Below are 27,390 nucleotides of genomic sequence, written 5' to 3'. Positions count from 1 at the left end.
AACAACTAGCTATACCACTGACTGCTCCAATAGAATCCTGTGCTGAAATCTGTTCAAACAGTAAAATCCAAACAGTAAAATCCAAGTCCCAATGCAACTCCCTTCAGTTAATGGGTAGGAGAAACCATAACTTATCTGAAAGTAGCTTGATTGTGATGTGCTGGCTCTTAATGAAACAGGATCAGGCACAGTGACCCAAGATGGCTGCCTAGACAACAGTATCAACTAGGGGTTGCAGGGCCTGGCAGACCCCACCCCCTGCCCACACAATATTAAAAAAAAAAAAAAGATTTTGGGTCAAGAATAAAATTATATGGTAGAGTGAATTCTGTAATGTAAAAAGTTTAGTTTGGAAAAAAATACTATAAAAGCATGACAAGATAAGGTTAAAGTATTGATGGGGGAATGTTTTAAGTCACTTTTTTTTTTTACTACTATATTCTAGAATGTCGATTTTCTATAAACTTTAATGAATTTATTTATTTTTATCGCCAATAGTTTATTCTTCTGCTTCTTTCCAGATTTCAAATGGGGGTCGCCAGCATCTTAAAAACACATTACGCTGCAAGGTGTAATTTTATGGTTTATACTTTACACTGTCTTTCTGCCCAGGCCTCTCCTAGTCTTATGCCTCAGTAACTACAGGTATGGGGGGGGGGGGGATCAGTTATCCAGAATGCTTGGGACCTGGGGTTTCCTGGATAAGGGATCTTTCTGTAATTTAGATCTTCATAAGACCATATGTCTACTAGAAACTCATGTAGTCCAATAGGCTGGTTTTGCCCCCAATAAGAATTAGATCTCAGTACCAGCAAATCATTTTTTAAAAATTGTTAAGATGGAGTTCATGGAAGATGGCCTTTCCATAATGCGGAGCTTTCCAGATAACAGATCCCATACATGTACCGCAATAACTACAGCAACCACAGATATAACTTTTCAAAAGCCAGAACACCGGAAATGAGAACTCCCGTTTATTTCTTTCCATCATTACAAAGCAATAAAATATAGTTTACCTCATTATTAAACCAAATATTAAATACATTATATTAAGTCCTTTTACTATAAATGCACACAGACTTGCACCACATTTAAACTATACACTGATTCAGCGAGGGCAACCCATGGTGAACTAGGCTTCCCACCTCTGCACTACATACAAACATATTCAAGCTTGCTAAACACATCAGGATCAATAACTTTGCAGAGCTTTCAGAAAAAGACAGCAGTTGACGTAGTTGGATCTGCAGCATTAATTGCACTACTGTACAGAAGTCTGCACCGAAAGCATCAGAGAAGTGCAGCTCAGACTGTGACCTTTAGTTCCACTAGAACAGATTCCAGGAAAACCCAGAATAGTCTCTGTAACAGCACACCATCCAATCAAAAAAGACATAAGAGACAGAATGTGCAACACAAGACGTTGTGACATTCAGGGATTGACAAGCAGCTTAGAAAGACAGCAGGGTTTTGTGGATGATTTCAGAGCACTCTCTAATCTCATCTTCCTTGATGGTCAGTGGAGGAGCCAGCCGGATAATATCGCCATGGGTGGGTTTAGCTAAAAGCCCATTGTCACGTAGCCGAAGGCACACCTTCCATGCATCACAGTCTGGAAAATACAAATTTAAACCATTGTGAATAATGTTAAAAGGACACACACACACACAAAATGTAATCAGTGAACAACCTCAGAAATCTTTAGATTAAACTTTTAAGGGTCAGTCCACACAAACAGATTCGGGGAGATTTAGTCAACTGGCGACTAATCGGCTCTTCTTCTGGGTGACAATCTCCCCGAACTGCCTTTGCGTGTCTTCCAGTCGATAATGAAGTCGTCTGCGTTAAAGCACACGCAGTGCTTAGTTTGCCAAGTCGCCCAAAATTGCCTCACGAGGAAACTTTGGAAAACGAAGCACCGCAACTTTTCATTATCGCGGACGGGAAGACATGCAAAGGCAGTTTGGGCAGATTGTCGCCCAGAAGAGGCGATTAGTTGCCAAGGGACTAAATATCCCTGAATCTGCTCTTGTGGACTGAACCAGAGTGGCAGTTTAAGGAAAATCTACTACCCTGCTTCATGTAAATAAACCTTTATCAGAATATACTTTAGTAGTATGTGCAATTGGGTAATCCTAAATTGAAAACTTGTCGTCATTTTAAAAAAAAAAAAAAAAACAAGGGCCGCCCTCTGGGATCCTAGGATTCACACAAACCATACATGTTAGGTCACATGAGCCAGTGAACAGACAGAATTCTGTCTTTTGCTTCCACACGTCTTCCCGTTACAGTTAGAGCTGTAGTATTTCTGGTTAGGTGATCTGAGGCAGCACACAGACCATCATGAAATGGTGGCTCAAGGCAAGAGATGTAAAAGCGCAATATTTACTTAATATATATTCCAGTTTGATAAGATTCTTTAATATGCCACTTAATTTGATATAAACCATCTGTTGCTTTAAGTATTCGTTTTCGGGGTAGTTTTCCTTTAACAGCGAGGCTGCAGCATCCCCTTAATCACTAAGAAATCCTTCTCCTCCTCTAACCCACTCTGCCTCTGAAATTTGCTTAGGCTGTTGGCTAATGAGCATCAAAGTATGTTGTGCCTGTGTAACCCTGCAGTCTGCATTGTATGAACTTTAAAACTTACATGTCTGGTTTGCAATGTCAATATTACCGATGTGTCAGTGTGGGAATGGCTGCTGGGTGAAAGCTGCCATTTGTTTTAGGAAAATGTGATGGTGCTGGCAAATGGAGGGGGTATATGCAGCACAAATGATCGGATGGGGGAAGAGATGTCCAAAGAAAATTCACTGGCACACAGGTACAGCTAGCAGGGTAAACCCTTGCTAATTTATTAAATGGTTTGCAGCATGCAACGTTTCGGGGTAACCCCCTTTATTACCCCGAAACGTTGCATGCTGCAAACCATTTAATAAATTAGCAAGGGTTTACCCTGCTAGCTATACCTGTGTGCCAGTGAATTTTCTTTGGATCCGTCATTTCAAGGTGGGACGCCGATTCCGCCATTGCTGTGCACCAGGGATTATCTTTGATTGAAGGCCAGGGTGTGCGAGAGCAACTCGCTAATTTTCCAGGAAGAGACTTATATACATGGTGGGAAAATGTAGGCTTTACATGTCCTTTAAGCCTGGCCTCGGAATCCTTGAATGCTTTACCCATTCTTCATGGGCTTAATGTTTCTGCAAGGTTTAGATAAATTTCTGATGTCTGACAGAACACTGTACCTTTGCTTTGCTTTATGACAATGGCGTTCAGTAAGCCTTTCCCTCTTACAGCCGTCACTATGTCAGACGGAGTCTTCATCAGCTCCGCTCTCAACAGCTCTCCCATTGCATTTGCATTTTCTGCAAGCTTCTCCTCTTCAATGACCTGGAACAAGACCGGAACTTCAACAAGCAATTATGTACAAAAAGGCCTCTCATGAAAAAAAAAAAAAAAAAAAAAAAAATACACATGATCTATATGCAACTTAATGTACATTCATATTTTAAAAAGTAGTTTTAGGGTCAGTATCACTTTAATTCCAATGCTACACCTTGGACATAAAACCTTTGAATTCAGTCATTACCTAAAATCTCCTGGCGATTCCACTTTATAGCTACAAAAACAAGAAATACATGGGAAATAGATGGGGTGGAACGTACCTCCAAAGAAGCCATAGCCACGCGACAAGCCAGAGGATTTCCGCCATAGGTAGACCCATGTTCTCCTGGTTTAATGGTCAGCATCACTTCATCATCACAGAGAACAGCAGATACCTAAAGTAAACATCAGGCAGGAAGAAATGGCACGAGTTACAGTGCTGAAAGGTCTAGGCTCCGTTACGCTTGGTTTTGTCATACTCTGACTAGTTACCAAAGACATAGGGAGTCTGAATACTCACTGGGTAAACCCCTCCAGATAGGGCCTTTCCAAGTATAACAAGATCAGGACGGACATTTTCATGGTCCACTGCCAGCATCTTCCCTGTTCTAGCCAGGCCTGTTTGTACTTCATCAGCAATAAATAGCACCTGCAAAATGTAACATTTTAACCCCAGATAGCTTAGTACTGTTACTACACTTATGCAGCATACCAATACTTAAAAGGGGATCAGTCACCCAGACATAAAAAGCTGTATAATAAGAGTCCTTCAAATTAATTCAAGTTTTTTTTTTATATAAAAGCATTCATAGCTGTTGTAAACTCATTTAAAAGTCTCAGCTGTCAATCAAATATTGTCTGCCCCTCCTCTATGCCTTAGGGCAGACAATTACTTTCACTTTCCATTCAGCACTTCCTAGATGTCACTGCTCTCCACACTATCCCCGTTTAATTGTGTAACCAGGGCATGGGGATGGACATGGGGACCCCCATTCTGGTGCACAAACAAAATTCTGAGACTATGGAAGGCTCATCTTAATAACAGTGTCCACAAAATGGCTCATGGCTGCTTGTTATAATTATGAATTCTGAAGACTGATTAAAACAAGATTCAAATAATTTATATATAGTGTAATTCAAGTTCATTTTGCTTGAATAACAATAGGATTTGGAATCTTTTTTTTTTTTTTTTTGGATGACTGGTCCACTTTAATGAATGTCATTTATAGAGTCACCCCTTAAATCAGGGATCTGCAACCTTGGCTCTCCAGCTGTTAAGGAACTACAAGTCCCACAATGCATTTGCCTTTAGACTCCTTCATTGCATTGTGGGACTTGTAGTTCCTTAACAGCTGGAGAGCCAAGGTTGCAGATCCCTGCCTTAAATGATACATTTGATGATCTGCACTGCATATATAGAAGATATTTAATCTCCTGGTAGCTTTCCATTAGAGTTTGTGTTCTCTCTTTTAAGAGTACACTTAGACATCACTTATCCCCCCACCCCACAAGCTTATTATATAGTTGCACTCCAGCCCTTAAATTTTAAATATGAAGCACCACTATAGAAAGCGCATGCAGTATAGGATTCCACCACTATAGGAAGAGAATGTAAAGGAAATGGACAGTTGGTAATATCAATTTTACTCTGCACTCCTCCCACTTTTAATTTTCCTGCAAAGTGCCCCTGAAAATAAACATGCTTTGCTTTTCTCTATAGAAACTCACATTGTGTGCCGTGCAGAGCTGCCGCACTCCTGTCAGGTAACCTTCATCTGGAACAATCACACCAGCCTCCCCCTGGATTGGTTCAACCATGAAAGCAGCAACATTGGGGTCTTGTAGTGCTCGCTGCAAAAGACCAGTCTGTTAGCCTGCTGAGATTCTACTTACTTTAAATCATATTGTAGCTATAAATTACATTACGGTACTGGTTATTAAGCTTGCATTGACATCTGCACCTTCTAGTCTGGGTCTTTTTGCTACATATTTTGTGAAAGCTATATACAGACAAGACAATTTATAACGTGGCTTATTTGCATGCTTCAAAGCATAGTGAGAATGAATACCATCTGGAATACCAACTACTAGTCAGAAAAACAAGCCGTTGTACTGGTGCTTGTGGGCGGTGGGAACACCTTGTTTCTGAAATATTAAAGGGGAACTATCGCGTAAATGAAAATTTAAGCTTCTGCATACCGAGATATGACTAAATACAATCAATTAAATTATGTATAGTTTCTGAAATAAAGTTACACTATTCCTCTCTCAGCATCTGTTTCTCTTCATTCTCTCTTCATGCAGCAGTTGGGTGTCAGATATTCGACAGTTACACCCAATATAGTTATGGGGGGCTCCTTATGCCTAGAAGATATATTAGAGCTCACTGTTAAAAAAAAAAATCACTAAAAATCCTGTCTCTACATGCAGTATTTGCACAATTATTGTATCAGATTGTGTTTGTGCTGAAATCAGTTATTTGAGTGAGCTCTAATACACCCGCTAGGAAAGGAAACCCCCTATAAGACAGAATGAAGAGAAACAGATGCGAAGAGAGGAATAGTGAACATAAGAAGGGATGCACCGAATCCTTCTGACCGGCTGAACCCTCATTTGCATATGCAAATTAGGGGCGTGGAGGGAAAATCACATGACTGTCACAAAACAAGGAAGTTATTTTCCCCCCTTCCCACCCCTAATTTGCATATGCAAATTATGATTCAGTTCAGTATTCGGTATTCAGTATATACAATCCAAAATAGTGGATTCCGTGCATCCCTAAACATAAACTTGATTTCAGAAACGATGCAGAATATTTAAATGTGCTTAGAAAGTTTCTTATTTCAGTATGCTGAAGCTTATATTCAGTTTTCACTTTTGAGATAGTTCCCCTTCAAAGTAGTGTAGGGACCTATAGGATCTATTAGGCTCCTATACAGTTAATCCCCTACCTTTCTTTCAGTTCTCTTATCCCTTGTTATTGGGCCAAGCCCTTTATACTGGTTAAGTGTAACATCTTCACCTATTGGACAAAGTGTAATGACACTCCCCTGCCACAGTGCTATATAGTGCTGTGTAGGGAGTGGACTCTTCCTCTTTGGCTCCTGGTGTCTGTGCTGCTCGGTGTTTCCCATTGAGCCTGGGATCACCAAGGCCCCAGTAGAGCATTTGCCCCAAAGGGACCTGTACCTTTGGTGCTGAAGTCGGGAACCAGGCTCTCCCGTGAATGAGGATTAGCTATCATTAGGGCAGATCTGTAATAGTCTCTGTAGGTGAGAGAGATAGCCAGATTTAGGTAGTATGAGCAGCGGTGTGCTCCATCAAGGAGAATAGCAGGGAGTAGCCTCCCAAAGGCTTCTAAGGTGCCTTTAGTGTAGGGAACTCAGAGATAGGGAATTCAGTTTAGCAGAGCACTGCCTGACCCCTACTTGATTTATCCTGTTTCACACTGGTCGCTGGTCTTTGAGAGTGAGATATTCTTCCTACTATTTGACTATGGGAGTGACATCTGTACATGCTGCATCATCATCATCATCATCATCATCAACATGCTATCCTTCCTCCTCTGTGATATGCTAAGTCCTGCTACAACTCCTGCCTGAGTAAACCTGTGGTCAATTGCCTTTGCATATTTGTGTGCCAATAAACCATCTCACTTGTTTTACTATTCAAGAACCTCCTGGCGTCCAATTAATCTATCTTTAAATGTGGCCATACATGGATAGATCCGCTCGTTTGGCGATGTCGCATCCGATCGAGATCTGGCAGACTTTCGGCCAGATCTCGATCGGGGAAGCCCGTCGGGGGCCCCCATACACGGGCCAATAAGCTGCCGACACATTCTGTCGGCAGCTTTTATCGGCCCGTGTATGGCCACCTTAACACTAATTAGCCTGTGGGTTGTAGTTTTACACCATCTTAAAGGGGAAGCTTCCATTTAGCGAAGGCTCCGCCCTGAGTGTAGTTTCACAGTGTTACCCATGCTCACACACTAGCTGGACACCCTTAACCCCTAATTGGCAGGATAGCCCAAGAAAGTGTTACAGTAGGATGCACCGAATCCACTATTTTGGATTCGGCCAAAGCCCCGAATCCTTTGCAAAAGATTTGGCGGAATACCGAATCCCAGTTTGGATATGCAAATTAGGGGAAGGGGGAAATTTGAACTTCCTTGTTTTGTGACAAAGTCACACTAGTTCCCTCCACATCCCTAATTTGCATATGAAAATTAGGATTCAGTTCGGCCGGGCAGAAGTATTCAGCCGAATCCTGCTGAAAAAGGCCAAATCCCAAACAGAATCCTGGATTCGGTGCATCCCTACTTTAAAGTAAGTTTAAGAGGGGGTTGTCCACCCAAATAGGTCTAATAATGTCTAAGCAAATCTTTCAAAGGAAAAAAAAAAAAAAAAAAAAAAAAAGTTACCTCAAGAGCAGGAAGGTCATTGTAAGGAATAATTTTAAAGCCTGGCATAAATGGTCCAAAGCCCTCGTAGCTAGATGGGTCTGTAGAGCTCGATATCGCAGACATTGTCCTGCCCCAAAAGTTCCCAGCTACAAAACAAGAAAAAAAAAAAAAAAAGTAAGTTTCAGCAGCAGGTGTGGAGCAGAGCATCACATTTGGTATGGAGGATTCAGAAATTATAGGAAAAATTTAAGTACAAGGTGAATGAAGTTTCTAAATACAAATAAGGCCAAAATGCAAGTTAGCAGAAGTAGTGTGATCACTTCCGCACGCTCAACATCCAAGTGGTAGTGTTCGTTTGCAGGGTTCTCTGATGTGCATAAGGTTTCCATACCTGGCACGACTTACCTGCAAAGATGATCTGGGCCTTGTACTTGGGGATCCCTTTCACGGTGTAGCCCCACTTCCTGGCTAGCTTGCATGCAGTTTCTCCGCCTTCAACACCTTAAAGAATATGGAAAGGATTCATTAAGCGTGTGAGACTAGTGCGATAGGGCCTATGTTATTTCTCACTTTATGGTAAGGCAGATAATGCACTCATCTAGTGGTTGTTAAACAGATCACTGAAACCTCTCATGAATGGACATGGGGAAATAGACATTAGCAGATTATATCAGGTTAGCTGAGGCAGAAGACAAGGTTAAAGGAGAACTAAAGAAGTAGGTAGAAATGTTTAACATTATGTTTTAGTCTTCTGTACCAGCCCAAGGCAACCACAGCCCTTTAGCAGTAAAGATCTGTCTCTCCAAAGATGCCCCAGTAGCTTCCCATCTTTTCTGCGGATTATGCTGCTGTCACTTACTGAGTTTAGGGGACTAATGCACAATATACTGAATATATATCACAATATGAGGCAGATTTGTAAATACTTATAGGTACATAGCAGCACAATTATCAGGATTTAATAGTCTGCTTATATGACTGACCCTCATTTTCTGCTTGAGGTTGTTGACCCCGAAGTTTCTTTTCTAAAAAGCTACTAAAAGCCCGAGCATGTGAGAGCCAGAAACAAACAAAATCCAAGATGTGAAACTCCTGTGACAACGTTGAAGGTCTTGATCATTACTACTATAGAGATGCTGAACCTTAAGGGCAGGACTACATGGCAGATTCCGCCGCGCAAAACCGCAGGAGTCGGTCGGAAATAAGGTAAGTAATTCAATTGTCGATACTACTGTCGGATGCAGACGCTGCTTCCGCATCAACAATGCAACACGATCTGACACTGCCATTACTTACCTTGTTTCTGTCGCATCCGACGTGACACCTGCGATTTTGCGCAGCGGAATCGGCCATGTAGTCCTGCCCTTAGGCTTATTCAATTTGTTCAGTATATAAAATATATTCATTTTTAGTGTTAAATTCTCATTTAAAGGAGAACTAAAACCTGCATAGACCCCCCCTCCATCCTAACCCCAGCCTAAGTGTTACCCCTGCAAATGCCTCTAATGTTTTACTTACCCCTTGGTGCAGATTCAGGCATCAGAGTTCATGGTTGCAATCTTCAGCCGTTTCGGTAATCGTCGGAATTAAGACTGGCGCTTCTGCAATTGTCATGAAACAGAAAATTGCTCCAACTGCACATGCAGCGCCACGTCTCAGTCTGAAGAGAAGATGGCGCCAGTGAAATCAGATGCCTGAATCTGCACCGAGGGGTAAGTAAAACATTAGGGGCATTTGCTGGGGTAACGCTTAGGCTGGGGGGGGGGGGTCTAAGTAGGGGTGAATGTTTTTCTATCCTTGTTTTGAAGTGCAAATATTTATAATTTAGCCCTTTAAATATTACTAACATTTTAAAATAAATAAACACCTATTAATATGTCAGAAATGAAGTAATACAACGATCCATCATCTCTTAATTTTATGCTTTTACCCTGTAATGTAAAATGTAATTATGTTTCATAATACAGGAGCAGACACTGGCCCGGACCATTTCTGCTTGTGGAGGACTGGATTCTTATAAGGCTATGGGCACTCTGAGCTCTAGGCTCCCTTGCTCTTAGTCTGTGTATTTTTGCAGTCCAAGAGAAGCGGATCAGCTCCTTGCCCCATCTCCATTCATTTGAATAATTTCTGCTTGCGTGCAGTGGAGGTCAACCTAAAAATACCTGCTTTTGAATATCCATGCAAGTGGATCCCATTAAAAATCAGCTTGGAAGGAGCACGGAGCAGATCAGCTTCTCTGCGTGAAAGCAGCAGTCTGCGAGAAGATCTGCTCAGTGTCCCTGCTCCATTGATTTGAATCCAATCAGCCTGTGTGTACAAACACAGCAGAGCTGAAGCGGAGGTCAGCCCAGATGCTTCCATCTCTGCTATGAGTGAAGGCACACAGGCAGATTGGATCCAAATCAATGGAGCAGGGTCACTGAGCAGAGCGGATTCGCTCAGCCTGCAAAAAAACACACCGGATGACAACAGCTAGAGCCATTAGCCTGTGTGTCTGCAGCCTAATTCTGGAATTCAGCCAACTGAACCCTCTACAAAATTCAAATCTTTACAAATTTAATCAGCTAGAAAAAATAAAATAAATGAATTCTTCAAAAACTGCAGAGATTTGGACAAATACTGGACCAGATTCTGGATTTGGTACATTCCTAATTTTGTACCAACAGCAGTGCCATACCTGTGTTCATAGGTAGCACTTTGTTGTAGCCAAAGATCTTCGTAATGTATTCCTCATATTCACCAAGCACATCATTGTAGAAAGCTCTGGAAGTGAGCGTGAGTTTGTCAGCCTGGGACTTCAGTGCATAGAGGATCTTTGGATGGCAGTGTCCCTGATTCACAGCACTGTAGGCACTGAGGAAATCGAAATAGCGCCTGCCTTCTACATCCCAAACATATACACCTTAAAGAATAAAAACCACAAAATAAATCATATGCATTTCTAAAGCCTTCCTGAGCATAGACCCATTGAGTTATATTTCCAATTAGGGATGCACCAAATCCACTATTTTTGATTTGGCCGAACCCTTCTCAAAAGATTCGGCCGAATACCTTACCTGAATCCTATTTTGCATATGCAGGGTGGGAAGGGGAAAATTTACACTTCCTTGTTTTGTCACGGGATTCCCTCCCCACCTCCAATTTGCATAAGCAAATTAGGGTTCGGTTGGGCAGAAGGATGGGGGAGTAGTTAGCCGGGGGGGGGAGGAGGAGGGAGGTCTACCTGGGGTGGGGGTTACAGCTTTCCCCACAGGTTAAAGTCTCCTTTAAAGGCGTTCCACAGTTAACTTTTAGCATGATGTAGAGTATTCTGAGACAATTCGTTTTCATTTATTATTATTTGTGGTTTTTGATTTAGCTTTTTGTTCAGCAGCTCCAGTTTGCAATTTCAGCCATCTGTTGCTAGGGGCAAGATTACCCGAGCAACCATGCATCAATTTGATTAAGAGACTGGAATATGAATAGGAGAGTCCTGAATAGAAAGATGAGTAATACAAAGTAGCAGCAACAATACATTTCTAGCCTTGCAGGTATTTGTTTTTCAGACTGGGTCAGTGACCCCCATTTGAAAGCTGGAAAGAGTCGGGAGAAGAAGGCAAATAATTAAAAAATAAATAATGAAGACCAATTGAAAAAGATGCTTAGACTTGGCCATTCAATAACATGCTAAAAGTTAACATAGAGCTGAACCACCCCATTAATGTTGAGTAGCCTCTGCAAAACACGCGCATGCCCAGTCACTCTGCTGTAAGGAGACCGACCTCGGTACTGGATTCAGCTGCGACTCTTGTTTATAGTTTGGGAATCTAATGAACCGTTAAAACAAACCTTTTCCTCTTTCAAGTGCAACGGGCAGAGGGTGGTAGTTGTGTGCCCCATATTTGGATTCCCGGTCAAATACATATTCAGATGATAAAGCTTCCTCCGCTGGTTTCTCTGTGGCAGCCGATGTGGCAGAGCTCATAGATACTTTGACGTTGACAAATAAAGCGCCCACACTGCGTCTCTGGATTAGTTTGGAAAGCATTCTGGATAAGTAGGGAAGAACCTGTAATACCTGGAAAGAGCAATTAGAATTTGGTGATCATTAGTGAGCGCTAAAAACAAATAACTAGGTAATTGGAATTCACATTCTAACAGCGGGCAGGACATGGGAAGGAATACAAAAATGGCAACACCGCAAGGTCACGCATGTAAGATTACTTACTAAATAATAAAGATTCACATGGCAAAAACTGCATCCCATGTGAAACCAGTCCCAGGATTAGTAGCCACAGCACTGCCATTCTTTGCCAAATAACATGCATCCTTTCATGTAAAATAATTCCCAAACATGCACGAATAAGTCAACCCAAAACACTATGGGGCAGATTTATGAATGGTCAAATCGAAAATGAATTTTTTTTTGTGGCCAAAACGCTCACATTTGAATTGTGGATAATCCAAACTTCGAGATTTATCAAACCTTGCCCCTTTTGAATTAGACTATTCGCCACCTAAAACCTGCCAAGTTCACGTGTAAGTTAATGGGAGAGTTCCAGTGACCAATTTGAAGATGTTACTAGCCTTCGAGTTTTTTTTCTGAGAAAAAAAAAAAAACCTCGATTTGAGTTCATTATTGAATTCGAGTTTGGGTCGGTAATATTTGTTAAGAGTTTTAGATATTTGATTTAATAAAAAAAAAATCTCTAGTATATTCAAATGTTACAAAAAACATGAATTCAAAATTTGACCTTTGATAAAATGTGCCTCTATGTGTAGAGAATGGTATTGTTTTAAATGCATATACCCTCACCCTAGGTGCCAAGTTAATGGTACAGGCTGGACAATAGTTACACAAGCAGTTACACCTATAGAACACCTGCTATAACTTCATGTCATGTGACCCCTGCCCAACAGAAAGCCACAGTGACCGCTCCACCTCTGCCCAGTTGCTGTAACCTTGCTCCCCAAAAAAGGCGCTACTCACTAGTACCTTTCTTCCGGCAGAGTAACAGGGTTGTGTAGCAACTGCAATGATCAGCTGTTCACTGTGCTGCCTTATTACAAAATGCTGCTCATTAAAAAAGGAGCCTGGTCCTGGGGCTTTATGGTCACATGTTCCAGGAAACCTGCTCCAGCAAAGAAATCAGTCAAATATGATAGTCACCACTAGGTTGCAATGGTTTCGGGAAAGGTGATCCTATGTTGGTTATGTGGGTTTCGTTCTACTTTAACAACCGAGCAGGTATTAAAGGGGTGGCTCACCTTTAAATAACATTTTAGTATGGTGTAGGCAGCTATATTAAAGGGGTTGTTCATCTTCAAACAACTAGCTTTCAGATGATCACCAGAAATAACTTTTCAAATGACTTTCTAGTTTCCATTTGTGACTGTTTTTCTAATATTGAAGTGTAAAGTGTAATTTTTTACCTTCTAAAGCAGCTCTGGTGGGGGGGCAGCCGGAGTTCCCCTTTAATAAATATGTAGATGAGTTAATATAGTACTTAATAATCACCCTTTGTTATTTGGCAGAGATAAAAAGGCAAAAGCAAAGTGTTGGCACGTTACTTTGAATACAGAAAGTGAAGCTTTCCTGAATGAGAGCCAAAGCACTAGGCAGGGGTTTCTCCCATGCAAAGTACATGCAGAGAGAATACATTAAAATATCTCATTACTGAGCATGAATACGCGAGTCAGAGCACGCACATTCCGTCCCGGCTCACGCTAAAGAGGAACTATCGGAAAATTAATAAAAACTTAGTCATAATGAAATATGAAATGGATTATACTTAAAACTATGCAGAATTTTTAATTAAGAAGCTTTCTAAGTTAAATCATTTCTCCCTTTCTTCATACAGGAGTTGGAGAGTCTGATTTTTGATTGAGTGTAAGATCCAATATAGGTTTTGGTGGTGGGGGGAGGGTGGGGGGGGTGGGGGGGTCCCTTTCCTAGCATATGTATTAGAGCTCACTTAAACACAAAAATCCTGCATGTAGAGAGTGAGTATTTCTAGTGATTTTAAGAGTGAGCTCTAATACATCTTCTAAGCAATAAGTTGACGGAAAGTGAAGCAACCCTTTATGGTGCTAAATAAGCTTTGAAAACTTTTTAGAATTAGATGCACATCTTGTTCTATTGCAAAAAGGCAATTCCCATTATGTAGAGGACTCAGACCCACCAAGACAGCATGGGAGGGGGGTCTCAATTTTGGGCCATGACCCATAGTTTTAGAATTCCTGCTGTAACAAGGTGACCTGGATTACAGACGAATATTCTATTTGTTTATATTGTGCCAACAGATTTCATGGACAATTGCAAAAGGTTTCTGTTACACCAATGACTTTCCAAAGTACATAATGGTCCTTAACTGGCTGCAGTCAGACCTTTTGGCAAATAGACAACATGCAAATAGTCTCAAGGATCAAGTTCAACTGGATTGGCCAAGACAACCCCTGCCCAAAACACTCCTCCCGACTACATCATAAAGGTCAGCTGGTGAAAGTGCACAAGGGTTTACAACCAGTATTACATAAGGTTTCAAGGATATGAATTGCAAAGGAGTTGTAGGTGGTGGGGGCTTGCTTGAAAGTTTCGGCTGCTACAAAGATGCAGAATAGTGCAGGCGCGAATTTGCCCATTTTGCCGCCGCCGAATAAATTCTCAAAATTTGCAGTGAAAATTCACCGGACTCAGAAATTTTGACATGTGATAAATTGAGATTTAGTTCATTTTTGTCTGTATCAAAGGCTTTTGTATGGATATATTCCCAGCCAGGGTCCAGTTGAACTATGTCGCAAATTGCTAATGAAGGTTGGACAAAACACAGTTACTGGGGCTACATGGCAAAGTTTTGGGTTCACATTAACCTTGTTCAGGCTGCTGCACTCAAACTGCAACAACGCAGAGGCTGCAAGTGTCTTGAAAGTAGACTACCTGCCAACAGAAGTACATATACAATTATTCACAGTTTTTTAGTGACTTTAGAGTCAATTTGAGACTGCATTGTTCAGCCCAGTGCCTGCACTTCCAGATGTCGGAGCCTAAGGGTAGGACTACACTGATGTTTCGGCACAATCCCAACAAGACGCATGCGACAGAAATAAGGTAAGAGATAGAAATGTCGGATGAAGGCGCAGCGTTGATCTGACACCACTGCGACTTCATATGACATTTCTATCTCTTACCTTATTTCCATTGCATGCGATTTGTCACTAAATAACTGTAGTCCTACCCTAAAGGTGGCCATACACGGATAGATCCGCTCGTTTGGCGATGTCGCCAAACGAGCGGATCTCCCTCCGATATGCCCACCTTGAGGTGGGCAATATCGGGCTGATCCGATCGTGGGCCCTAGGGCCCAACGATCGGATCCTAGCGTTCGCCAAACGGGCGGTCGGATCGCATCAACGAACAGATGCGGCCGCGATCCGACAGGATTTTTAACCCCATCCGATCGAGATCTGGCCAACTTTCGGCCAGATCTCGATCGGGGAAGCCCGTCGGGGGCCCCCATACACGGGCCAATAAGCTGCCGACTCGGTCTGTCGGCAGCTTTTATCGGCCCGTGTATGGCCACCTTAAGTGTGTGCAGTTAGAGATCACTTTACTTTCCCCCACAGCTTCAGCCAAAGTAAATCACTCCACATACAGTCACCCCATAGCAGCAACACCCATTATACCATAACAGCACCTTGGCCCAAGACCGGTTGGGGAAAAAAATGAAATAAAAAAGTCACAAGATATACATTTAGTTATTAGTCCCTTGCAAAAGATCCCCATATGCCTAGAAATTCTAGGCACCTTAATGTATATTCTGCTTTTACTGGTTCTATTTTAGCAGAGCAGCCCTTTCTATCCTTGCAAGGAAAGTTATTAGTGAAAGAATTTCTTCTGTTCATTGGTTAAAGGAACAGTAACATCAACAAATGAAAGTGTTTTAAAGTAGTAGTAATAATAATAATATAATTCAGTGTTGCCCTACACAGGTAAAACTGCTGTATTTGCTTCAGAAACACGACTTATTGTTTATATAAATAAGCTGCTGTGTAGCAATGGGGGCAGCCACTCAAAGGAGAAAAGGCTCAGGTTACACAGCAGATAAGCTCTGTAGAACATAATGGTGTTATCTGTTATCCAGTATTTAACCTGTGCCATAGTCTTTTTATAATTTCCACCATTGCTACTCAGCGCTATAGTAGTGTTTCTGAAGCAACCACATCAGTTTTACATTACATGAAATTTTCATAACAATTTGTTGGTGTTACGTAGAAACAGCAGCGACTACCACCTCCCTATTTAGTCGCATACACTTTTTATATAGAGTTTTACAAATAGTTTGAGTAGGCAGTGAATATCTAATGCAAGCAATAACTTACAGACAGTCACAGTGTAAGAATATGTTTATAGAAGGGGCCCAAGACGAGGATTAAAGGTGTTGTTCATCTTTAAAATTAACTTTTAGTATGATGTAGAGAGAGATATTGGACAGTTTGCAAATGGTTTTCATTTTTATTATTTGTGTTTTGAGTTATTTAGCTTTTTATTCAGCAATCTCGCTGGTAGGGTCCAAATTCCCCTAGTAACCATGCACTGATTTGAATAAGAGACTAATATGAATAGGAGAGGCCCGAATAGAAAGATAAGTAATAAGTAGCAATAAAAATTTGTAGCCATACTGAGCATTTGTTTTTTGGATGGGGTCAGTGACCCCTATTTGAATACTGGAAAAAGTCAGAAGAAAAATGCAAATAACGAAAAAAAAAACTATTAAAAAATATACATAATAAATATCAATCAAAACATTATAGAATTGACCATTTTATAACATACTAAAAGTTAACTTAAAGGTGAACCACCCCTTTTAAGGTGAATAACAGCTTTGTAAGAAAGGGGACCCAAATAAGCAACCACTCTCCTGTGGCGTGTGATACCCACACTTGTCTTACTATGCCGAATATTCACCAATTCCCAGCACAAGGGCACTAGTAAGAGGACAGGAGCAAGAGAAACAGGAGTTGAATCACACTTCTAAAATGGAAAAGATGGAATGTTACAATTTAGGAATGTACAATTTAGAGACTGTAAGCTCTGGGGGCAATGGGTCTGTTGGGCAGATAGGGAAGGGTCTTTGCCTGCAAGCTGTTCATGTGACCAAGAGGCAGCTCATATTGCTGAGTACTGACACGTGTAGTTCATAAACCAGTGAAGAGAATCTCCCACAACTAAGTTTAACACACTGAAAATTTAGGTTTCTGACCCCTCCGGTGGATTCCAATACACACAGCACAAGATTGGTTCCTGTCAGGTGAAACGGACACCAACCTGCAATAATTCTCTTATCAGAACAGGAGGAGGTCTGTCTGTCTCAAGCTCTTTGCACTGTACTCATTATGCCAAACTGCAACTCTCACTTCCATTCAATCAATACTAACCAAGGACTGGCACTCATCCCTTTAACTGGCAGCAGGAGAAAGTATAATAAGGTCAGCAATAAACCACCAACATATTAAAAACTTACAGGGAAATTATAAGCAAGCTGTGGCACCATGATATACAGTTACCCTGCACAAATTGTGCTACACCTGTTACATAGGGTTAATTCTGAGAGCGGGGTCAGAGAGAGAGAGAGAAAGGGGCCCCCCAGCCGAGTCAGAGAGAGAAAGGCGGCCCCCCAGCGGGGTCAGAGACAGAAAGGCCCCCCCCCGCTGGGTCAATTGGGCCCCTTAGCAAGAAACAAGTTTCTTCCAGCAGCCCCAGGTTATAACTGTTGGAACTACAAATGTCTAGCATTCATTACACAGCCAAAGGCTGCCAGGGGATGCTGGGATACGTAGTTCTTTAGACTCAAGGGCAGAATGATTGGTTCCCTTGATTTGGGTAACGGGGGCTCCGGCCTTCCTGCAGTGTAGCCCGAGCTCAGATTCTCAGCTTAGTGTTAGAGGGGACAGACGTCACGCAGCCATGTTAACTAACAACCACAAAATACTGACTGAGACTTCCCCTGCCCTCACGTTACCTGCCGAGTCTGCTCACAGCGACGTCTCCCAAAGAACTAAATCTGCGTGCTCTACAGCTGAGCTACTCATAATGCCGGTACTACGTGACGTGCCCCCACCATCAGCGCGCTGATTGGCTGAGCGAACACACCCCTCACCAATTGAATGCTTTCTCCCTTCACCCGCCCTCCTGACTATGAGGCAGGTGCGCGTCTATTAATATTCAGGGAGTTGAGAGCAGACCCTGGTACGGAAATCATTTTAGGACATCCTCAGGAGAAATCAGTCTTCTCCTGTATGCACTCTCCTAAGGAAGCGGAATGCAGAGGGGCCCACTGTTTTACTCACATCCGAAGGGGCTGCAGTCACAGCTCTGTCATGTCACATATCATGTTCCAATCTCCCCCCTCGTGTCTCATTTCTCGGTCCTTTGTCCTTAGCTCTCTCTCCTCAGCTCTCAGCCCTCTCTCCTTAGCTCTCAGCTCTCTCTCCTCAGCCCTCTCTCCTCAGCTCTCAGCCCTCTCTCCTCAGCTCTCTCTCCTTAGCTTTCATCCCTCTCTCCTTAGTTCTCAGCCCTCTCTCCTCAGCTCTCAGCCCTCTCTCCTCAGCTCTCAGACCTCCCCCCTCAGCTCGCAGACCTCTCCTTAGCTCTCAGCCCTCCTTCCTCAGCTCTCAGCCCTCCTTGCTCAGCTTTCAGCTCTCTCTCCTCAGCTCTCAGCCCTCTCTCCTTAGCTCTCAGCTCTCTCTCCTCAGCTCTAAGCCCTCTCTCCTCAGCTCTCTCTCCTTAGCTCTCATCCCTCTCTCCTCAGCTCTCAGCCCTCTCTCCTTAGCTCTCAGCTCTCTCTCCTCAGCTCTCAGCCCTCTCTCCTCAGCTCTCAGACCTCCCCCCTCAGCTCTCAGTCCTCTCTCCTCAGCTCTCAGCCCTCCCTCCTCAGCTCTCAGCCCTCCCTCCTCAGCTCTCAGCCCTCCCTCCTCAGCTCTCAGCCCTCTCTCCTCGGCTCTCAGCCCTCCCTCCTCAGCTCTCAGCCCTCTCTCCTTAGCTCTCTCTCCTCAGCTCTCAGCCCTCCCCCCTCAGCTCTCTCTCCTCAGCTCTCAGCCCCCTCTCCTTAGCCCTCTCTCCTCAGCTCTCAGCCCTCCCCCCAGCTCTCAGACCTCTCTCCTCAGCTCTTAGCCCTCCTTCCTCAGCTCTCAGCCCTCCCTCCTCAGCTCTCAGTCCTCTCTCCTCTGCTCTCAGCCCTCTCTCCTCAGCTCTCAGCCCTCTCTCCTCAGCTCTCAGCCCTCTCTCCTCAGCTCTCACCCTCCCTCCTCAGCTCTCTCTCCTCAGCTCTCAGCCCTCTCTCCTCAGCTCTCAGCCCTCCCTCCTCAGCCTTTAGCCTGGCTTACAAGCTGAGGTCTGAGAGTTGAGAAGGGAGGGCTGAGAGTTGAGGAGGGAGGGCTGAGAGTTGAGGAGGGAGGGCTGAGGACGGAGAGCTTCAGCACTGAGGGCTGAGGAGGGAGGACCAGGGCCGCCATCAGGGGGGGACAGGGGGGACAAGCGTACCGGGCCCGGGCATGAAGGGGGGCCCGGCAGCGCTACATTTTTTTGAAGATCCGGGCCCCCCTTACGAGCGCCCGAGCCGTACGTCTTGCCTCTTCAGTGCCGAATGCGGAAGTGCCGAAAAGCCGAAGCCGATGCGACGAAAAGACCCGAAGTCACGGAAAAAGCCGAAGTCCCGAAGTCACGAAGCGCCGAAAAGACCCGAAGTCACGAAAACAGCCGAAGCCGAAAGTCCTGAAGCAGCGCAAAGACCCGAAGTCACGAAAACAGCCGAAGCCGAAGTCCTGAAGCGGTGAAAAGACCCGAAGTCACGAAAGGAGGCGAAGTTGAAGTACTGAAACCATGAGTTCAATTCTACTGAACACCAGTTTGTGTTTTTTTTTTTTTTAATCCCCTGGCCACCAATGTATTATTTTAATATTCTATAGGCCCCTGCCACCAATCTTTTTTTTAAAACTTTTGTTTTTGGGGCCCCAATTTTTTTTTTAACTCGTAAGGGGCCCCTTGCCACCATTGTTTTTTTTTGGGTTTTTTTTTTAAAAAAAAAATTAATTTTCTTTTTGGTGGCCCCAAATTTTTTAACTTGTAAGGGGGCCCCTGCCACCAGTTTTTTTTTTTTCAAAAAAAAATTATTTTTTTTTTAAATTTTTTTTGGGGCCCCAATTTGTTTTTAACTTGTAAGGGGGCCCCTGCCGCCAATGTTTTTTTTTTTTTCAAAAAAAAATTAATTTTTTTTCAAATTTTTTTTTGGGGCCCCAATTTGTTTTTAACTTATAAGGGGGCCCCTGCCGCCAATGTTTTTTTTTTTTTTCAAAAAAAAATAAATTTTTTTTCAAATTTTTTTTGGGGCCCCAATTTGTTTTTAACTTAGAAGGGGGCCCCTGCCACCAATGTTTGTTTATTTTTTAGTTTTTTTTTACATTTTTTTTTGTTGGGGCCCCAAGTTTTTTTTAACAGGGGGCCCCTGCCACCAATGTTTTTAAAAAAAAAAAAATTTTAATTTTTTTTTTTTTGGGGCCCCAATTTTTTTTATAAGGGGGCCCTGACCATCAATAGCTTTTTACAACTTGTGTGGGGGGGGGGTTACTTTTTTAGCGCTGATGTCTGTGTGGTCTTTTAACTGCGATGTGGGCGGGATATGGGGCGGAGCTTGGTCGTCAGTGTGGGCGGGGCCCAGGGGGCCCCAAAAATTTTGTTGTACGGGGCCCCGTGATTTCTAATGGCGGCCCTGGGGAGGACCGAAAACCTGGGTTGCCAGGTTGGTGGTTTTCCAGTCAAATTGGGCTACTAATTTAAAGCCCATGTGGGTTTTGAAAGTACAAACTAGCCAAAGTATGGCTTTGGGATACTTTTTTGACCTTTGACTGGTTTGTCCTTTGGAAACCCGCCAAAGTTTTTTCTTGCCCTAATGTGCCAATCATCTCCCAGTGCATGTTGGCTAATGTAGCTTTTACTTAACAATTTGTCTACTGTCAAGTTTAATATAAGACTACAATACCCAGCATGCAAAGGGACTGACTTGTGTAGAAGTCGAGTTACCAGATTTTGGCCTCTATACCCCAGTCTTCCGTCACTCTTAAGCATTCTGGCATTTTCCAGTGACTTTCCTTAATTTCAGACAATTTTGGGGCAAAAATCTGCTGGTCACCAAAATGTCTAGAGGTTGACCTGTTTTACCAATATTTATTGAGATTGTATATGAATTAGGGCCTTATGGGGCCCCTATACCTCCTTGGCCCCCCTCAGTAGTTACACCCCTGGTGACGGGCAAATATCTCCCATTTAGCTTCATGGAAAAATTTGCGAAAATTGTGAAAATTTAAAAAAGCCATTTTTTCATATATATTCATTTAATTTTTACTTTTTTTTTCACTGCACATATTGTGCTATTGTTGGGCTACTTTGGAAGTGCATCTTGGCTAGTTTTGGGCTGGTTTTGTAGCCGACTTTGGCTGGTTTTGAAAACGGCAACCCTGCCGAGAAATGAGCGACGAGGGGGGAGATTGCAACAAAATATGTGGGCAGCACAGAGGTGTTCGTACAATAACAGCCAGGTCTGAATTCTTCTGCCTTAGGAGAGCACATGTAGGAGCGTGTGGTTTCCTGAGGATGTCCTAAAATGCATTCTGTACATGTGCAGCCATTAGGGTTGTCATCCGGCCAAACACCTGCCAAGCCGGGGCTGGTATTACAAATTTGTAATACCCTTAACAAAAGCCCTTGGCCCTCCACCGGAAACATACCTTTTCTCCGTCGTCTGTCCATCATGGCCCCTCCACTTTATGTCACAACCCGCCCCCTTTATGTTACAGCCCGCCCCTTTTGTTCCCGCCCCCACCACTGGCCGGTAAAAAAATCCTAAAAAGGTGGCAGCCCTAGCAGCCACGTTTCGGGGGGATTAACCCTCCCTTCGTCAGGATACAAACATTTGTGCTATAAACATTTTTAAAGTATAGGGATACATAAAGTCCCACCCAATTTCCCATAATCCACCAGGGTGTTCCAAAGTGAGGCTTGACATTCAAAGTCCATGTCCTGGTATTATTGTCCAAAGTCCAGTTTCACATCCAAAAACAAGCATAAATGCATATTTGAACCATTCTATCCCAATTTGGTTACTATATATTAACACACTTGGTTACCAAAAATTAGGTTTAACTACTGACGACCAGTTTTACCATTACCTCTATCATTCATTCATATCATTCATGTCTTCAGGACATGCAGGTCTTAATTCTAAAAGGGAACTTTAAAACTGAACCGGAAAGGAAGATTTATGAATTCATATGTATGGAGTTATTTAACACATTAAGACAGGGCCTTAATTTAGGGTCAGGTTTCATGTCACACTATGAATCCAGACTCCTGGACTATTTACAACCCACCCTAATTCATTGTATTATCTCTACATTTGATCTCTATCTATCTGTAACGTCCTAATTTATTGCCCATGAATACTTTTCACTGATGTTTTCCCCTTCCCATCCCTGATTTGCATATGCAAATTCAGATTCGGTTCGGTATTCTGCGGAATCTTACGCAAAGGATTCGGGGGTTGAGCCGAGTCCAAAATAGTGGATTCGGTGCATCCCTAATAAAAAACAATACAGGAATCAACCAAAACTTAACCGTGCAGGGAACTGTAGGATTTGATAGCAATGTTAGAATTTGCATTTTAACCACAAGATGGCAGGGTTGCTTTGTTTATAAAAGAGGGTATGTCAAAAAGCATCTGCCTTTTAATATTCTTTCTTTCTGTTTGTAAGATATAAAAAATTCATACAACCATATTGAAGTGGATAAGTGTTGGTTGTGACAAATAATCCATAATACCTGAATATATTAACAATCTCATAGCCACACACATACCTAGAGAATAATAGGTACATACTGGCAGAATCAAAAGAAACAATTACAGGTATGGGATCTGTTATCCAGAATGCTCGGGACCTGGAGTTTTCTGTATAACAGATCTTTCCATAATTTGGATCTTCATACCTTAAGTCTACTAGAAAATCATATAAACATGAAATAAACCCAATAGACTGGTTTTGCCTCCAATAAGGATTAAATATATCTTAGTTGGGATCAATTACAAGATACTGTTTTATTATTACAGAGAAAAAGGAAATCATTTTTACAAATTTGGATTATTTGGATAAAATGGTGTCTATAGAAGACAGTTTTTCTGTAATTCAGAGCTTTCTGGATAGCAAGTTTCCAGATAACAGAGCCTATACCTGTACTGGTTTACTAAATAGTAATACTAATAATAAATACAAAGATGAAAATCAGTAAAGTACTGGTATGAGACCTGTTATCCAGAATGCTAGGGTTTTCCGGATAAGGGATCTTGCCATAATTTGGATCTCCATACCTTAAAGGGGACCTGTCATCTTAAGAAATAATTTCTAATTCTTTTCTGTCATGTTAGTTGAGCAAAACAAACTTTAATTACACTGCATTTATTATTTACATTTTGTTTCCTTCAATCTTGGAATTACACAATTACAGCAAGCAGGCAGGAGCTTTTTTTGTGACAATTTGTTATTATTACAAATTGTGTCTCACCCCAAAATCTTGTGTTTACTCCAGAAAGGGGGACCTTATGTCCATGCGCATTGCCCTACACAATTATAAAGTGTGTGGGGGGAATGTGAGGAGGGCAGTGACATGTAGGAATTGCTGAATTGAAAGTGAAACCAATTGAGGCGGGGCAGGTAATATTTGATTGACAGCCCAGATAATTAAATACCTTTAAAACAGGCATGGACAGGGTCGGAGTGGCCTGGCGGGACACAGGGAAAAACAACCCAGTGTGCCCCGGCCCTCATGGGCCCCCTCTCCCGATCTCCTGGTCCTACAAAAAAACAATTTGCGGTAGGGGGTCCAGAGGGGGGCTCTGGACAGCGGCCCTGGACAGCAAGGCCGATTCTGATGATGAAGCCACCTGAGGCGGCTCCTCTAATGCCGCCCCCTATCACCGGCTTACCTATCGGGAGAGGAGGCAGGAATACTAGTAAAGCCAAAGTTCCGGTTTCAAAACCGTAAATTCAGCTCTAAAAGGTACCAGGAGCGGCTTTTTGCCGCCCCTGGAAACCTATCTGGTGCTGCGCCTGAGGCGAGTTTCTCAACCCGCCTCATTGGTGGAGCGTTCCTGTTGGACAGGAGTCCCGGTGGCCCCGGGCCCTCCAGTCCGACCCTGGGCATGGATGTTTTTAAAAAATAAATAAATAATAATCTAGGTTTCATGTTTAATTTGCAAAGAACTTTCATTACACAGTTGTTTTATGTATAGGTGACTGGTTTGCTTTAAGTCTTCTAAATTAAACCCAAGACTTAAGTCTACTACAATTAGACCCATTGCCAATGTCAGATTAAGAATGAATACTACTGATGGGCAAATTTATTCGCCAGGTTTGAATTCTCGCTGAATTTCGGCGTTTTGCCACCTGCAAATAAATACGCGAAATCGCCGCTATAATTCACCGGCGAGTTTTCGACACGGCAAAAATATTTTGACGCCGGCTCCAATTCTGACTCGGCGACAATTAATAGGCGCCCATTGACTTTAATGTGCGTCAGAATTGTCACCGGTGTCAGAATAATAATTTTTGCATTGTGACGTGTGAATTTTTATTCACAACTTTGTTCCCCCTAAATGTGCCATACAACGTCTTTATGTGCTATTCCTCACTATTCCACCTGGTGGGGCTATACTCAAGAGGAAATTATAAAAATTGTCCAAAAAAAACAAATAAAAGCAAAAAGCAGAATACACATAATAAATGCGTAGCCAACTGCCAGCTGCCTGTAGGCAAAGAACTGTTTGTGCTTATTTGACCAAATGTTTTCTTACACTCAGTAATATTTATGTGACGGTTTCCAGGCCAACTCTGTATTCAGCTGGATCCGTCATTTCCCACACTGACGTGCTGTATTGATTTTAACGTCAGACTTACAAAGGCACCTGAGCACCGGTATCTATTTGTTCTTCAGAACAGGAGGTTATAGGTGGGCTTAGGGAAAAGAACTCCTCAGAAACACTGATTTCATTTTAGTAACAGCAATAGTGATGGATGAATTTGGGGCATTTCGCTTCACCGAAAAATTTGTGAATTTCCTGCGAAACTCTGAAAATTCGCGAAACAGCACCAGCATCTTATTTTTGACGCCAGAGTCCATTTTTTGGACGCCGGCGCAAATTCGCTGGTGTCCAAAAAACAGATGAAGTTTTGTGCCCTTTCGCCAAGTGAATTTTCGTTCAGGCGAACGATCAATTCACTAAAGTGTGAATTTTTAATTATGTTACCCCTTTCGCCCGAGTCTGCTTCGCCAGGTTATACCTTGCGAACTGATAAGATGAAGCTACATCCTTCTCAACGGTGACGGCACTCCATAATCAACCAAACTGGACAAATCAATAAGTCTTTCAAAGGTTTATCAAGATTTATTGATTTGTCCAGTTTGGTTGATTATGGAGTGCTGTCACCGTTGGAGATATTAATAAAAAGTTTACAGACTGGCACCCAGCATTTGGATTACACTTTTGGTTGTGCGCTCCTAATTCAGTTAGATTATATATATATATATATATATATATATATATATATATATATATATATATATATATATATATATATATATATATATATATATATATATATATATATAACAATCCAGTAAGTATCCGCACTCCAAGGCACACTGTTGTAACTTATCCAGCCGGGGTGCACGGTTGGGATATATTTATTGAAATGTTCAAAAGAACCAGCACTCCCATATAAAAAAACATTTTTTTTTTTATTTCTGTTACATCAATGTCCAACGTTTCGGTCCTTGTTAGGAAGGGTCCGGTCCTTGAGAAAGCTCCTAGGTCCGACATGTTGGACATTGATGTAACAGAAATAAAAGAAATTTTTTTTATATGGGAGTGCTGGTTCTTTTGAACATTTCGATATATATGTATATTTAATTTTTTTTTACCCATTTGAGGGGCATGCCACATTTGTTTTAGGGTGGGCTCATGTCTATTTAAATTGACCTAAGCATAAGTGTGTTAATGAAGTTTCACTAGGCAGAAATGAATAGTATTTAAAGTTCGCTGACAAAGTTTCGCTGGTGAAACTTCACCAGCGTTCATCTGCCGAGACATAACTTTGCATTTTGATGAATTATCGTATGTGCTGCAAATTAACGTCTGACGAAGTGGCGCGAGCTGTGGAGGAGCCTTCAGAGGCGAAGATTCACCGCTTTTGTGAATTTCCCCCATTAAGTTATGGTATGGCTAAAAGAAATTGGTATTCTCCTATATGGCACATCTGTAGCCTTAGTTATCCAGTAGTAGTATCCCAGGCTATGCCATTCACTGGTACATTGTTGATACAGCTATTTTCTAGGCTGTGCTCCAAGTTTCTTGATCATATACAAATGCTTTTATACAGGTCGTGGAATTCCAAAGTGATTTCTAATATCCTTTATTTTTTACAATGCACATGTTTTGTCATGTGACACAAATGGCATCACTAAGCACCACTGATAAAGATTTATTTTCTAAGAAATTGTGTATTATATTGTAGGGGCAACTACAGGTTAATCTGCCCTGCAGCTTTAAAGCCCCCACCTTTTTTTCTTGGAGTGATCTGCCAGGAGAGAATGACACGCCCCTGCTATATAGTGTGTGTAGGGAGTGGCCACTTCCTCTTTGGCCTGTGGATGGTGATCCAGCTGGGTGGGCTCAGGGGAGCCTGGGTACAGCTAGGCCCAGAAAGACCCATGTGCTTTGGAAGAAGAAGTTGGGGAGCAGGTAACCCCGTGAATGAGGAATAGTTACACTAGGGCAGACTTGTCATAGTCTCTCCAGGAGAGAAAGGCAGAGAGGTGAGAGAGAAAGAGCAGCTGAAGCTCCAACAAGGATTTGCAGAAAGGGAGGAGCTTCCCAGAGGCTTTATGTGTTGCCTCCAGTCAGGGACCTCAGTGAAGAGGGACTGTAGGGTAGAAGCTGCTTCCTGACAACTTCCAGGAGGGAATGTGTGTGAATACTGCAAATGCCTAATGGAGATCTTTCCTCTGTGAGAAATGCCTAATGCCTGCAGCTCTGTGTGAGAAATGTGCTATTGCCTCAGCTCCTGTGTGACTACTAAACCTGTGGTCACTTGCCTCGTGCATAGTTAAATAAACCGTTTCTGTTTTACTGCAAGAACCTCCTGGCGCCCATCTTTTGTTGTGTGCACAGTAGCCTGGGGGATATAGTTGCACTACACCATAGAGGGAACACTTCCACATGGCGAAGGCCCTGACCCTGTTGTGTGAAGTCGCGTGTAACCCATGCTTCTACTGCTAGCTGGACAGTTTAACTATTTGTGTGCTATGCAGCCCAAATAGGTGTTACAATATCTATAGAATAGCTAAAGACCCTTCTGTCACCTTATATGCTCTTTTTATCTGTAATGTATTATTTTTTAATGATGGCGTTCTTCGAGGGAAGAGCGAAACCTTCAGTTTGTTTCCGTAGCCTCAGTTAACCTTCAAAATTCTGTTTTGTCAACAAGTGCCACCCGGCTAGCTCTGTAACAGATCC

At 42.5% G+C, this 27,390-nt stretch overlaps 1 protein-coding gene across 2 annotated transcripts; it reads right to left on the bottom strand.

The window, feature by feature from the left end:
- Positions 1-932: 932 nt before the first annotated feature.
- On the bottom strand, positions 933-17,821 carry oat.1.L (ornithine aminotransferase L homeolog). Of its 2 annotated transcripts, none has more exon segments than NM_001086593.1 (10): positions 933-1,612; positions 3,249-3,393; positions 3,669-3,782; positions 3,908-4,036; positions 5,116-5,238; positions 7,811-7,938; positions 8,198-8,293; positions 10,473-10,697; positions 11,624-11,852; positions 17,794-17,821. In NM_001086593.1, coding segments are annotated over 9 exon segments (1,320 nt in total). In that variant the 5' UTR covers positions 11,823-11,852; positions 17,794-17,821; the 3' UTR covers positions 933-1,451.
- Positions 17,822-27,390: the final 9,569 nt, after the last annotated feature.

Source organism: Xenopus laevis, chromosome 7L (assembly GCF_017654675.1).
Source record: "Xenopus laevis strain J_2021 chromosome 7L, Xenopus_laevis_v10.1, whole genome shotgun sequence".
Classification (NCBI taxonomy): Eukaryota; Metazoa; Chordata; class Amphibia; order Anura; family Pipidae; genus Xenopus; species Xenopus laevis.
Note: the sequence above shows the minus strand (reverse complement) of the source record. Positions and strands in the feature narration are given on the sequence as shown.

Coding starts and splice junctions, on each gene's coding strand:
- oat.1.L (XM_018224293.2), bottom strand. CDS start 11,822: ATGCTTTCCAAACTAATCCAGAGACGCAGTGTGGGCGCTTTATTTGTC. Junction 3,783..3,907: donor TATCTGGAGGGGTTTACCCA/GTGAGTATTCAG, acceptor TGTTTACTTTAG/GTATCTGCTGTTCTCTGTGA. Junction 3,394..3,668: donor TGGCTATGGCTTCTTTGGAG/GTACGTTCCACC, acceptor GTCTTGTTCCAG/GTCATTGAAGAGGAGAAGCT.